Here is a 15011-nt window from a genome sequence, read left to right on the forward strand (position 1 = left end):
ATTTAAGCCATTATTTATAAACAACAGTAACAATTTCAACTGTTATTGAGAAATAACAGTGTTCTAAAAATGTGTTATGCAAATAACAGCTTCAATTTTTATTCATAAAAGTTCTTATTTACGAATAACGGTTTCAAACTTTTTGACATAAATAACAGTTTTTCTCACCCTTGATGTGACTTACCTGTTGAGATCTTCACTGCCCCGACTACTCTGAATCTGAGCCTCCGATATCCTGACGTTATTCGTGCTGGGATACCTCATCATCTCTTCATGTTTAGAGCTCTGCGAGTGTCTAAACATGTCCTCTCGCAGAAGTCCACCCGTACTACCGTATCCTCTTTGATCTATTCTACCATTTTCAGTTCTTTCATCTAACTTATTTGACCCATTGTTCGAACTAACGCTTCCTGGCATAGTGTTAGAGTTGATGTTGTTATGCAACTGATGTGGCATGGTGTGGGAAGAATAATTGTTTTGTACGTTATTGGGGTAGTTGGGAGTACTACTGTGAGTAGGCGAAGGGTAAGGCTGGTTGGGATTAGAGTAAGGTGAGCCATACTGAGAGCGATTTATGTCTTCGTTTGCGGGGTAGGCTTGTTGGTTGGGTTGACGTTGATACGCTTGTTGACCAGCTGGGTAAGCTTGGTGTTGCTAAATTATAATACACAATATTAAAAATATGTTTGCAAAAGACCCAAAAGACTTCTTAAGCTTGATTTTTTTTATTGACCTCCTTGCATCCACATTTACAGATGAAGATTGGCGCGAAAACGCTATGACCATTCAGAGTGCCGTCGTACCATCGTATCAACGGATAATGGACGCATGAAAATCAAGCTTAAGACTAAGAGAGCTGAATCATATAACAGATATGTACTATACTTACTCCGTAATATTGACCTCCTTGTCCTGTCATATTAGGATAACTGCCAGTTACACCTGCCGGCAATCTAGCGTTTCTTTCTTCCTCCCCTTGCTGTTGCAACCGTTGCATCGACGGCGGACTTTTGAGGTTAGGAATGGACTGGTGCAAGTTGGGCCTGTTGAAATTCGGCGCCTGATTGGCCGGGTAATAAGCAGAAGAAGGCCGTTGCGAATTGGGCGAAGTTATGGAAGATTGAAGAGAGTTTTGAGAAGAGCGAAGTGCCGAAGTCCTATACAACAGAAAATAATATCAAGAATGTGCTTGGCACTTAAATTATATAAAAAAAACACTTACCTATCACCCAATTGTTGTGGACTGGGCATTTTATTCCTATAAACGCTGAGATTTTGATAGAAACCTGCATCCTGCTGATTGAGGTTGTGTGTCGAGCGACTTCTTAATCCAGCAGGACCGTTCGGCACCGCGCCGTGAAGATTATTTGTACTGATACTGTTACTTGAAGACGTCCTGCAAAAACTAGAAGGATTAGTATAAGGACAAGTAAAGTTTATTTCACAAAGGTAAATATAACAGTAATAACAGAAATCTGTTATTTTAAGCTGTCATTTTTAAACTATAGTACCCAACATTGCCAACTGTTATTTAAAAATAACAGTCTTTCCTACCTCTACAATAAAGTTAATAATGTGAATGATTTCTAAAAAACTAGAACTATTTTTTTAAACTGTTATTTTTAAATAACAGTTCCCATTGTTATTTTAAAATAACATTTTCCCTACATCTACAATGGATATGACAGTCATAAATTTCCACAACAGCAGAGCTGCTTTTTAAAAACTGTTATTTACTGTTGTTAGTTGGAACTGTTATTTAGATATAGTTGAACTTTAGTTTGGTTTAACAGTTTTCCCTACCTCTCCCTTCCCTACCTGTTCGATGACGTGATGGCTTTCCAGAAAATTAAAACTATTTTTTAAATCTGTTATTTTTAAATAACAGTCCCATTGCTATTTTAAAATAACAGTTTTCTCTACCTCTACAATGGATATTATAGTCATAGTTTTCCACAAAAGTAGAAATGCTGTTTTAAAAACTGTTATTTCTAAATAACAGTTTCAACTGTTATTTAAATATAACAGTTTTCCCTACATCTACAATAAACTTTATAGACTATTTGTTTGTTAGAAATAACAGTTTTTTTTCTGCCGCTACAGTAAACTTAATAAAAAATATTCCAACAAATCTACAAAAATAGAAGTTAAACATTCACAGAAGAAACTTTATTTTCTTTAGTATTAGAATACCTCTATTATTATCACTTATTTTTTTCTGATGATTTTATAAACATGAATACGTACCCATCGACTAAGAAGTTGTTAGGCGGCCCACCAGGTACTCTAGGCTGCTCCTGATTGGGCGAATGGATTTGGTGTAAGGCCGGTACAGATTTAGAAGAAGGAATGCTGCGTTCTGAGTCGACTCGGGACGGTAGATCTCGTTCAGACATGCGTCTGGGGCCTGCGCAGAACAAAAAATTATAGAAATATCGTTCTTTTTTAAGAAAAACTTGGAAACATGAAGAAGAAGCAGAATAAAGAACTTTGATCAGGTATATTTAAAAATTATAATAATTATTGTGAATCTTTGAAAGGGATTTGAAATATAGTTACTTTTTCAGCGTGTGATAGTTCTCAGACTAAAAACATGTAAAATAATATAAGGATAATATCATATATTTCTTTATCTTATCTTTTAAGTGTTTTTAATATTTTCAAATATAATTTAGAATATAATCTGTCTTTATTCTGCTTTTGTATATAGAAATGAATATGAAAGAAGGTAAAATGTGCATAATAATAATATAAAAAATAATTAAAAAGGTACACTAATATAAAAATATTGCGCTACAACGATACAACTTAAAATCAAATCAAAAACACTAAGAGCAGCTCGGAAATGGTATGAAAATATTTAAAATAAACAAAACGTAGGAAAGTGCTCGAGACAGTATCGTAATCTTACGATGGACAAGACAAGCAGAGCCAGGGGAAATACCGGGGGCGTCTAACCTAGCAGCGTAAGGCTGTAGACCCAAGTCGAGGTCTTCTTCGGCTGGTGGCGTCATCAAAAACGGATCCTGCGTATCGCAGCGCCTCACCAACGGTATCGGGCGCTTAAAGCAGCACTTCGCGTTGTCCTGAAGGCTGTATTGCTTTAAAAAAGGTCTCGGTCTAACAGGAACCTTCGTCGGTACGTCCGAAAAATTATCGTCGAATGTTTTAGCGCGACAACCCTGACATTTATGTATATCGCACGATTCTGTCCTTGATGTTTTGGTTTCTGTATAACTTTTTGAAGTAGGGAATTCGTTTTTAAGTTTATCTAATCTATCGTCATTCAAAGACGCGCAACTTTGAACTTTTCTAGTTTTTCTGGGTGAATCTGTAGCGCTTTTCATGATAGGACAGGTTTTCTTAGCGTACCTACAACATTTTTTAACTGGTTTCTTTGGTTTTATATCCGAACAACTCTTCCAAGTTTTCGGGATGCATTTTTTCCGTAACACTATAACTTTAGGACTTTTAGGCCTGGAACTATTGTCATTGGTTCGTATTTTCTGAGGCTTTATACTTCCTTTTCTTGTAACAATGTAGGATTCCGGAAATTTCCGATGTTTGCGAATTTGCGTCAGTCTCTCCAAACTATCGCATCGTATCAAGTCTCCATTAATAGGCTTATTTGTTTCTATAATTTCACTATATCTTCTACTTTCGAAGTTTAGTTTAGGTACGCGTTTTTGTAGATTAATCTTGTTAATAAGGGCTTCGTTATTTTGAAGTTTTTCCTTACTATTTTTTAGAATGCTTTTAGGTTTGGTCGTGTTGAATATGTCTGTATCAGTCAATTCCTTATTGGTCCCATCTTTATTAGGCTTAAAATCGACGTTAAAAATACAATTCCTGAACTTACACTTATGTAGAAAGTCGTCTTCTAAAATGGTACTGTTTACTTTGGATTCGGAGTTATATTTCCCCAAGATTATCAACTCTTCTTCACCGGATTCTGGTACTTTTTTACGCGATTTTGGAGACAAATCCGGTTCAGAGTTGTATTTCTGACTAAACCTTCTGAAAGTTTGGTTAAGACTCTCTTCCAAGCTGTCTAAATTATCGATACTTTTAGCTCTGGTGAGATCCATGTTGAAGTCGCTCTTAGATTCTGAGCCGTTTAGACTCCAATCATGCAACAACTTCAGAATTTCTAGTCTTTCATACTCTGTAAGTTTGTCGTTAAGATTTTCTTCACTCACACTCTTGCTTCTGCTGGAAATGTGGTATTTTCTTTTATTTAACACTGGATCGCTTATGGCTTTGTTATCTCGTTCCAGATCCTTGGCATGCCGAATCTCAAATGGACTTTTCCAGTGTTTTACCGGTGTATCAGGGTCTATTTGGCTTAGATCCAGGTTGGATTCATAGATACCACTGTTAATAGACGATGTTGAACTGGATAAATCTATCATGGACGTCGAGGTAGCTTTCTGCCTTGACAACTTTTTAGTGCCGATGCTTAGGAACTTGTCAGTCTCACTAATACTATTGATATCCACGCAGCTCCTGTTGACATCAATAGAGAAGCTTTTAGCCTGGGCAAATTCTTGTGCTTTGGTCTTCGGTTTGGGAATATACTCTTCAATTTTTTCAGTCTTCATATTCTGACCAGTCTCATCGTAAGTCAGGGTAATGTTTTTTGGTCTGGGTTCACTGAAATCGGTCACTTGCAAGTTGAAAACCGGCTCGTCGCTTTGAATCTCGATTCTGGGTATGATGAATTTTCGCTTTTCCGATTTGAACAGGCTGTCGTCTGAGTTGAAGAACACGTTGTTCTTGGGTTTGTTCACTGGAGGAGTGTACATGGTTCTGCCTGTTTGCGAGTAAAGTGAATCGTTGGAGCCCATAGGGCTTCGCTGGTTATAGTAATGGTACTTCTCGTAATAGTTGTAATCCTGTATATAGGCTGCATGTAAAAAGATACGAAATACTAGCATTATACGTTGGGGTATACTGGTTTATGGATTAGCTTATTAGATTATTAATAAACTATTCTTGTTAATATATACAGGGTACATACAGTTATTGTAAGATTTAATCAGTACCCTGTATATATTTTAAAAATAGAATACATAAATTAGCGAAATTATTTTATAAATACCTCTGTGTGGGGTCGGACTGGGTTGTTGTAACAACGTTGCCAAGCCGTGGTAAACGGCTCCGCCTTTGGCGACTTCCAACGTTACAACGCTGCCAGTTTTAACCAGAAACTCGGCTGCTTTTTCCTGAGTAATTCCGAGCAGCGATTGCCCGTCAACTGACAGAAGTTGGTCGCCAGCTGCCAGTCTTCCATCTCTATCCGCAGCACCACCTAAAACAAAGACAACAAATAGTTATTTAAGTCGTTTTATTGTATTGAAGTTATATAAAAAATTACCTGGTACGACAGACTTGATGTAAATTCCTAATCTCTCTTGTCCAGCCCCCTTGGCAGCTACAATTGATAGTCCCATGCCTCCCCCTGCTTTGTGCAGCCTTATTACTTGGACCTACACATTCAAGAACACAGAAAATAAGATATGTTCACAATTTTGTAATGTTAGAAACACTCACCTCTGGTTGAGTGGTGCTCAAAGCACTAGGAGGCCGTGGAGCGTTCATGTAGACGGTCCAATGACCGGAACTAGTTGGCTGGGCAGCTAATCTGCATAAGCCTGCAGCTTGTAGAGGATGTAAGAAGTCAGCCAGACCTAACAGAGATTAAAAAAATTATACAATATATCAATTTACAATTCTTGAGAACTGTTATTTAGAAATAGCTTACCTGGTGGTACTCCTTGAACAACATCACAACTGAATCCATCATCAGGCAGAAGTAACTGTAGTGGAGGTGCGGGATCTTCGTAAAGCGTTACCTCCCTACCTTCAGCTCTAGCAAGTTCATCAGCAACACTTTCAGCGGCTTTTGCAGCCTGTTCCAACATCGAAGGTGACCCAATTTTTTCACCAGGTTCAGCTAAAAAGAAAATATATTTAACATTTAAAACATTATTGTATTAATTATTATATTTACCTTTATATTGCATTAACAGCGCTCCCAACTGCATAGAGTTCAGTTTGAAACACGCTGCGCTCAGACTGGCTAAGTCTTCCGGAGTGTATTTGTTAGCTTGTAACAAATGGGCACATTGTACTATTTTCGCCAGATGACATTCAGCAGCAAGTTCTAGACCTTGAGACTCCGCCCAAGCCTGCAAGTTGCGTAACCTGTTGGCCAGTTTGTGTCCGAAGTTGCGAGTACACAAATTGCTGTTCGAAATGGCGTTCGACAAAGCTTTGGCTGAGATCCAGTGGAATAATTGAGAGAACAGCTGAAAGAAGGAATAATAATTCAAAGTTTGACTTGATGAAGTTTTCTTGATAGTCATCTAAATACACAAAATCAATAAGACATGCTCACCTGTATGGTTAAAGCTGCGTTGACTCTACATTTCCTTAACAAATTCATCGCTCCACTTAAGATATTTATCACTTCCCTGGGATGGTCATCGCCTGTGACAGACATCAGATAATTCATAGCTGCGTTCAGTTCGTCTGTGAGGCAAGCAACTAGGTTCTGAAATAGTTCAATAATTTGATTACATTTTGCATGTAAGTATATGTTTGGTCAAAACAAATTAATGTATATTGGTTCTTATATGGCTGAATCTTTTCAATAATTAACTTACCTTGAAAGCTAGTTGGACTGCATCAGCTAAGGTGTCTTGAGCTTGTAATGAAAACGCGCTGACATGTCTGTCGCTCTTGAGGAAATGTAACAGTTCACTGGCATTGGCCAACCAGAATGCTTGAGATATACTTTCCGTACTCCTATCTTGAACTGTGTGTCTGATGAGCATGGCGGCATGCTGTAGTAGGATGGTGAGCTTGTGAGCTCGTTCGGTAGGTGTCAGTTCGGGACGATAATGCGTCGAAGCTCTATACCTAGTAAATAGAACGAAAAAAAGTTGTATTCTAACTTTGGTTATGCATTTTTATACGAATTGCCGAAGTTTTTATTATTTGTCACTCGCTTGCCAGTAGAGTTTGGGCCTCACGTTGGGCGCCAAATATAACAGGGAAGTAAAATGGAACTTTTTCACACTTCTATCTATTAAAATCTATTCATTTTAATAATATGGTCTTATTGTGAAGCAAATTAAAGTTACTGTAAACTAAACACACAAATAATATGCAGAAGCTTAAGTTTTTATTATAACGGAACACAGTTCCATTAAAATATCTGTGTAACATATAAAACATTCCACGGTCGCTTGCCAGTATAGTAATCAACTGGGCCCCACACGTTGGGCGCCAAATACAGAAAAGCGAAATAAAAGAAATTGAAGTAGTATGTATGTATGTATGTATTAAAATAATAACAGACAATATCAACGAAGAATTTTGCGGAAGATGTCAAGAAAAATGAAACATTTTCTACAATTTATTTTACAAAAAAATTTCATGGGCGTATTTCTGGAGACGAAATATACTACCAGTTATACAAATATTATAGAAAAAATGTCAAATTTCAAGTAATTATTATACGTTACCTTGCGCATAAATACAAAGTATAAGCTGGAGCAAGTCTAAAGGTAGGTGTCGTCACATCCAGATGCGTGATAGCCCTTGCCAGAAACTGTTCTTGAGGCTCTTCTGGAAATTCTAGCACCGCAGGTAAGATGGGGTCCTGGCCTCTTGGGTAGCGATCCATACCGCTCAATCTAACCAATAAAAATCATTATTTAAAACAAATTAAATATTTTTTAGATGTTTTTCTAAAAACAAGAAGGGATTACAAACCTGTTTTCTGAGCGACTGTCTGATCCTAAGGATCTATTGTCCTCCCTTGCACCGCTATGCGTGGATACCGTTTCGACATTACCGTCAATGTCAAAAGTGGTTTCTATATTTTCCCTAGAACCGCTAGCTTGTGTGGGGCTTAATGCACGAGGTGAACGACTGTGGTTAAAAAAGCAAGAAAAAAATAAATAAGCAAAAAAAAATAATAAAAGCTAAAATGGGAATAAAAATAAAATTCATATTATTAAGGAAAAAAATTACGCAAATAAAAATAAAAATGGAAACATAGAATGTGCATTTATAAAAAGATTTAAATTTTAGTCAAATTTTAAGGAGCATAACGTGAAATTTGCAAAGAATAAAAAGAAAAATTATAAATCAAAGAAAAAAATCAAAACACTAAACAGTTATATAAAACATATAATTTTTTATTATTGTTTCTTTACAAGTTAACACGTTAGGAGTCTTTGATTTGTTTATATCGAAAGTAAAAAATAAAACTTCTACGCCCTGTATCTCCGAAACGAAGCATTTTAGGACATACATTTTTACGAACTTTTTTACTTATTTTTATCTGCAGGGTATGTTGTCAAAGTGTCCCGATCACAATTCGGACCGTCTTGTATATTTGATATTGTTATTTTTGGACACACTGTATTTTTCACTCACCTTTCGTATATTCGTGTTTGATTATCTATGTTCCCCAAAGCCTGACGTGTTCTTTCCTCCTGCGTAGGATCGAGAAACCTGTAAATAAATAACGAAGTTAACTATTAAAGTGCCAAAAATAACGAGAGATAGCGCAACATTTCCAAAGTGGTTAAAAATTGAACTTAATTGAATATTTTACTGTTATATTACTCCAGAGAAGTTTGGTAGAGTCGTAAAAAAGCCTATTATTGTACCGGGTGTTTCGATATCCTTCACAGTTGAATATTTCAGGTACATGCAATGGTAAAAGTTTGAATTTTTCATGGTAGCAAAACGTGAAGGTGGTCCAATAATAAAGAATACTGTACTGTAGTTCTGTAGACAGTGTTGCAAGAACTACGGATTAATCGATATATTTACGGATTTTGAGTGCAGTACGTTAATAATACGGATTTTCTATCACTAAACAATATAATATAATATTATATGATTAAAAAAAGAACGGCGTCAGAGTTGGCTTGGAAATGAAGATCGCTGTTATTTTATATGTAAAATATTATGGTAAATGTCATTTCCAAGCCAACTAAACGACTCTTTTCGATCATACGAAATATTCAATACCTATAATGAATTTTTACTTTTGTTGTTTATTCTATGTTTAGTACGAATATATTTTCAATACATAAACGCGGATTTTTCATCCAAATATATTTTCGTCAAACGTATTACAGATATTACACATTTTAATATAGCAACACTGTCGTTTTCAGTTCCACACGTCTTCGATATGCCTTCGCTGGCCGAATTAGAGAAAATGAGTGTTTTATGCGTTGGCCGCAGAACGAGTGGTGGCTCCACCGTACAGCACTTAAGACGTAAGGGGAAATCAAATCGGCCTTGCCACGAATTCGCCTATTAGGTTGCGTATCTTCCCAATTCTTCCAATCAACGATACTATTGTTTGGTAGTAAAAAATTAAGTAGCTTTAAATAATTTTGTAAAATTAAATTATTTTGTGAATCATTAGAAATAGATTTTCAAAGATGCTTAATATATCCATATTATTTTTTTATTAATTTACTTACATATATTTTATTATATTTCTTTTAGTACACAAAAGGTTTTACTTGACACGTTTTGAGTAGACAGGTAAGACTGGCAGGTAAAATGATATGTGTAGACGAGACTTTAGATATGGGTTCTATTTTTCAAAACCAAAACTATGCGAATATTCATATATTTTTTTAAAAAAGTCACAATGCAAGACTGACAAGAGGATTTTAAGCTTTATAATGCTATTCAAAAATTGTACAATATACATAATATAGTTTGAATTTATCTCATTGTTTTGTAGAAAGGTGTGTCCAATTCCACTTTTAACGAATAACTTCGACATTGTATGCGGTGAAATAATGTTTTTTTTTCACAATTGTTAAACAATTAAGGTCGATAATAATGTGAGGCGTTACGAAACCCAAATACTCAGTATGTATGTGCATTATTATTGTAGATACAGTTTCAGGCACATTTTAAAAGGTTTCTTAGAAAATAATTTGCATATTTCGAATAGCTATTTATTTTTATTTTAGGGTGTGTAGCGTTATAAGTGGCCGACCGTAGCTCCAGCGTTAGTGTGCTGCGGAGCGGAAGGTACTGTGTTCGATCCCCAGCCAGTACGGTCGTTTTATTTATTTAAATAAAAATATTTATTTATCTAAATAGAGCGACAAAAAAGGTCTAGAAATTATAGCTCTAATATGTTGTTATATTTTGTTTTTTAAAAGCGATCATTTTTTATCTCTTTACCTATAGGTGTTGCTGTTGCCGAACTTGACCAGACTCCCGTGCGTCAAGATGGTGGTCTGGTGGATCCTCTGCCCGTTGACGTACGTGTGGGCGTCCGCGTGACAGGGTGTCAGTGACGTCACGCTGTCGGCGTTGGTGATGACGCAGTGGCGCGGCTGGATGTGCGGCCCGTACAGTTGTAACGCTATACCGTTTGCTGAACCAACCTGAAACAAGATATTAATGTGAAGTTTTTATGACATGACACAACGTTAATATTAAAAAAAATGAATTACTAGTAAAAGTCATGTTTTAATAACCTCTACAGATGCCTGAACAATACATTTATTTTTATTAGACTGTACTAAAAAAGCCTCTTTTATTTTTCCTTTAGAGGCTTCCTTTATAATAATTTTTCCGTTGTTAAAATCTACTCTGTGTCCTGTGTCCCATGAATGCTGACAAATTTTAGATTTGCGAAAAGATGAATCAGCCACAGAGGTATAGACATTTTTTAAAACATTTATATTATATTGCCCTATGTTGACATAAATAAGTCTTTTTATACATCACGTACTTTTTTTTATCAACATTCGTAGTTTCTTCGTCAATTTTACACCAGATCGATCATAGCCTTTATACCTCTATAGTAAGTCTGTAGTAAATTAATATCTCATATGATAAATCGGTCTTTCCCCGAAGAAATGAAGGCAGTGATTAAAGAAAATATAGGCAACCCCTCGAGCGATTAATAATAACGTCAAGGGAAGCGTACGCCCTTAAATAAATGGCAAGAAACTGTTGCGTGTCTAACCCCCCCTAACTCAGATACCGCCTTTTATCGTGGCTGTTTATCTTATATTTTAATAGAGTGGAGCAACAGTTAATCCTAAGCCCTATCGACGGGTTATTTTTGGACAAGAGGGTGATATATTGTTTCGTTTAAAAGAAAACTGTTACGTCCAACTTGTTTTGTCATTTACGTTCTGATTTATACTGACTAAAACTGTTTTTTTTTAATACGGTAGCATTTACAGGTACAAAAGCATTTTTATACAGAGTGTCCCAATATTCCGTGGACATAGAACTAGTACGTATTTTTGAAACTAAAATAAGTTCATTGGACACAATTTACATGTATACAAAAGTGCTTCGTTTGTTCGCTAGAGGGCATCAAACTTTAAAAAAACAAACACATTTTTTCAGATATTTTAAGAATCGTCATTTCGATTTGAACGATATTTTGGGTGTCTATATTTTGCTAAGTGCTTTAACATTTGGTTTCTACTAAAATGAAGAACCGGTGTTCATCTACAACACCGGTGTTTATTTCAACACCGGTGTTTCTCTTAACACCGGTATCGCGATGAACACCGGTGTCGATGTCAATGGTGCCGTATGTTTTTGTTTTTTTTAACGGAAGGAAAGGATATGGAACGGAAGGGGAAACGGAACGGATAGGGTGTATTGTCCTATTCATTTACATGATATAATATTTTACGTAAACGGAAGGGAAACGGAAGGGAGCTGATATGGAAGGTATTATACACTGTATCAAAGAATCAAACCTTTCAACGAAAAAAAATCACAGTAACACAAAATCTTTTTCTTCCACTCACTCTTAATGAACCGGACCCGATTTCTCAACCTCAAACCGAATCGAATCATCGAATCGTCCGCACAGGGTCATTGCGGTGGCCCTTTCAATATCCGTTTTAATTATGAAAATCCATTTAGATATCAATCTGGCGCGTTTAAGAGGCGTTCGGCTGGCTGGTTTATGTTCTACACGCAGTAGGTAACAGTAGCGCTTTGTTGTCGAGTACTGGAGTCCCTAGGGAATCGTTAGAAGTGTTCCAGAACAGTTTGACGAGCCACTGTTTAGGAATGTTGCTCATTTAAAAGGTATCGATATTTTTTACTGTCAATATTTGTCGATATATCGTTTCTACTACAAAAATTATTTATACAGTATGATCGAAGAAAAAACGGTGTTAAAGACGGCTGGGGAATGACAGTTAAAGTTGACACGTAAAACTTGCCAAAGATTAACTCTAATTATAGGAAGATTAAAAAAGGATAGAACGTTTTTTCCAGACACACAAATCTATTTCCAAAAAATTATTTTTTCTCGAATTTTACACTACACCATTTACAAATCATTTTTACTCAATATAATAATAAATTACAACCTTATTGGTCAACAAAAGAGCGCCAATAAAAAATAAAGAAAAATACGGGCCCCGTAAATTACGTTTAAAAATTGACCTCGCTAAAATTATCATAGATTGTCATTCCCTAGCCGTCATTGACGTCGTTTTTTTTTCGAACATTATGGTATTTTTCTTCTCTTAGGGGTCCAGCAGTGGGATTTTGTAAGCTCCGTAGGAAGAAATTTCTTGTCTATGCTATTTTAATACGAATGATGAGTCACTAGACAGGAAATATATGTTTACAGAATCGCACTGCATGTAAAAGATAAATAAGGAGTAATAGGAAAAATCAGTTTTTGATTAATAATTTTAATTTGTTGCAATGTCCCAGTTGCGCAGCAGTCTTTCCATATAAGACCAATCCTTAATAATTAATTAAGATCTTCTTCTTCTACTACTTATTTGAGATCTAGCCGATCTGTTAGTTTTAAGGTTGCCTCTGTAGGAGTTCTTGGGAGATCTTCCCTTTTTGGAGGTCTTCCTGGCTGTCTCTTACCCATGGGTTTCCCTTCAAGAGCCATGCGTGGTAGCGTGTTTTCTTCCATGCGTTTTACGTGTGCGAACCATTGTCTTTTTCTTTGCCTACCCCATCTCACTACGTCCTGTATTCCACATTGTTGTCTGATATTTGTGTTTCTAATTCTGTCTCTTCTAGTCTTCCCCATTATGGTTTTTAGGTTCTTCATTTCAGCGACTCTTAACATGCTTTTGGTTTTGTTTGTTTCCCTCTCGGATTTCTATGCCATATGTCATTATTGGTCTGATTCAGGTCTTATAAATTTTAATTTTGCTGTTTGTTCGCATGGGGGAATGCGAACAACCTAAACTCTGTTGTGTCCCATTCGATAACCGATAAAATTAATAATTGTCCTTATTGAAGAGATACCCTGTATATAACCAGTCGTGATCAAGTGAAATCATTCTTGATGAAGATTAGTCTCGTCCTTTACGATGTTGTGGACAATTCTCTGAAATGGGACATACATATCGAAGCTTTGTCGAAAAAATTGAGCTCTGCCTGTTGTGCATTAAGGTCTGTTTCTAAGGAGCTTAACTTGTCAGTGGCTAGAACTGTTTATTATGCACTTTTTGAGTCGCACCTCAGGTATGCCCTTCCATTCTGGGGTACGTGTTGTGCGGCTCAATTTGACCGCATTTTCAAGCTCCAGAAGAGAGCTGTTCGATATTCACTGGGACTAAACAGCAGAACTCATTGCCGGGGCTTTTTAAAGAATTAAAAATATTGACTCTTCCTTCCTTATTTATATTTGAATCCGTTTGCCTAATACGTAAACATGTATCAGCTTCTCAAGAAAGGCCATCTCACACTTATCCACTCAGGAACGCGGAGCAAGATCTTTATCTACCTACCCCACGCTCAGAGTTAGTTAAAAGTTCAATATTATACAACTCGAAAAAAAGGCACAATCACCTGCCATTTGAAATCAAATCCATCACATCATTTTTTTCATTTCGCAAAGCATTGAACTCTTATTTACTAGACAAGGCTTTCTACGCCGTAAATGAATTATATTTGAATTGAAAATCGAATTTGATCTTGAAAACACTGGCCTAATGTTTGCAATTGCAATATTTACTAATGACATCGAAATTAATTTATTTAGAGGTCATTGATATTTTGCTATAAACTGGCTAAATATTTTTGAATATTATTTTAATTTTTTTTGTTCTTTGACATTGTAAACATTTATAAATGTTTATTTTAACAATAAGACTGACAATATTATTTGTATAATGTTTTGTATTATCTTTTGTTTGTTTGTTTGTGTACCTTGTTTTTTTTTTACTTTGTTTGTTAGGTTACCTTTGTCTACAAATTGAAAAATTTTTTGACAATAAAGGCATTTATTTATTTATTTATTTATTTATTTACGAAGGTCCAGCAGCAAGTCAAGGAAATTTCGCTCACGTCCCAATTAACCAACCCTTTGGTTAGTTTAAGGCGGTGCTGACGTCACGAATAGAGCTACTTTGAGCCAATTAAGATTGGGAAAAGACGACCGGCGCGGCGGGGAAGAGCCGATAGAGCGCGGAAAATGCGCTTTTCTTTCCGGTTTTATTACGTCGAGTCGTGACCGAATCGAGCGCAGGAAAAAGGAAAATGAAAGACGTCGTCTTCATTTAAATGGCGAGATAATTTGGGTTATCGGCAGATCTTTTTCGATTTTTAAGCTTCGTGAAGTTGGGAAGCTAATCAATTTTGAAATGGTTTCAACGGAGAGTAAGTATGGGAGCACTAGGGATGGGCGATAACTGATTTTTAACTGTCGATAAGTTATCGCAATAATTCATCTATCGATATATTTTAGTTAGGTATATGTCGATAATTATTATGATTATTGATATAATCATCGATATAATTCGGACCACCCTGTATCTCCTAAGATGCATAATTTCGGAGATATAGAGTGTAGAAGTTTCATTTTTATTTCGATTTTTTCCAAATAATTTCAGAACTAACGTCGATATTTGGATGAAAATTGGTGCTTGGGAGTTTTTTGACATGTGAGATTTGATTTTAATGTCAATATGACTCTTAGTTGTAGAGGGCGCCACCTA

General features: G+C 36.0%; 1 protein-coding gene across 5 annotated transcripts in view; it reads right to left on the bottom strand.

The window, feature by feature from the left end:
- Positions 1-15011, bottom strand: part of LOC115886425 (afadin) — a 136681-nt gene that overhangs the window by 6784 nt on the left and 114886 nt on the right. For 4 of the 5 annotated variants that reach the window (XM_030905561.1, XM_030905560.1, XM_030905565.1 and 1 more), the window contains 15 exons: positions 10240-10445; positions 8452-8529; positions 7783-7941; positions 7533-7703; positions 6669-6924; positions 6401-6556; positions 6014-6311; positions 5765-5956; positions 5554-5690; positions 5378-5489; positions 5102-5311; positions 2248-2407; positions 1223-1396; positions 890-1157; positions 185-654 (listed from right to left, as the gene is read on the bottom strand). In XM_030905561.1, coding sequence (XP_030761421.1) covers positions 185-654; positions 890-1157; positions 1223-1396; positions 2248-2407; positions 5102-5311; positions 5378-5489; positions 5554-5690; positions 5765-5956; positions 6014-6311; positions 6401-6556; positions 6669-6924; positions 7533-7703; positions 7783-7941; positions 8452-8529; positions 10240-10445 — 3047 coding nt within the window. The remainder of the gene's footprint in view (positions 1-184; positions 655-889; positions 1158-1222; positions 1397-2247; positions 2408-5101; positions 5312-5377; positions 5490-5553; positions 5691-5764; positions 5957-6013; positions 6312-6400; positions 6557-6668; positions 6925-7532; positions 7704-7782; positions 7942-8451; positions 8530-10239; positions 10446-15011) is intronic. The other variant, XM_030905562.1, reaches the window with a different exon arrangement.

Source organism: Sitophilus oryzae, unplaced genomic scaffold (genome assembly GCF_002938485.1).
Source record: "Sitophilus oryzae breed Bouriz unplaced genomic scaffold, Soryzae_2.0 scaffold_488_pilon_pilon, whole genome shotgun sequence".
In the NCBI taxonomy this organism is placed as follows: domain Eukaryota; kingdom Metazoa; phylum Arthropoda; class Insecta; order Coleoptera; family Curculionidae; genus Sitophilus; species Sitophilus oryzae.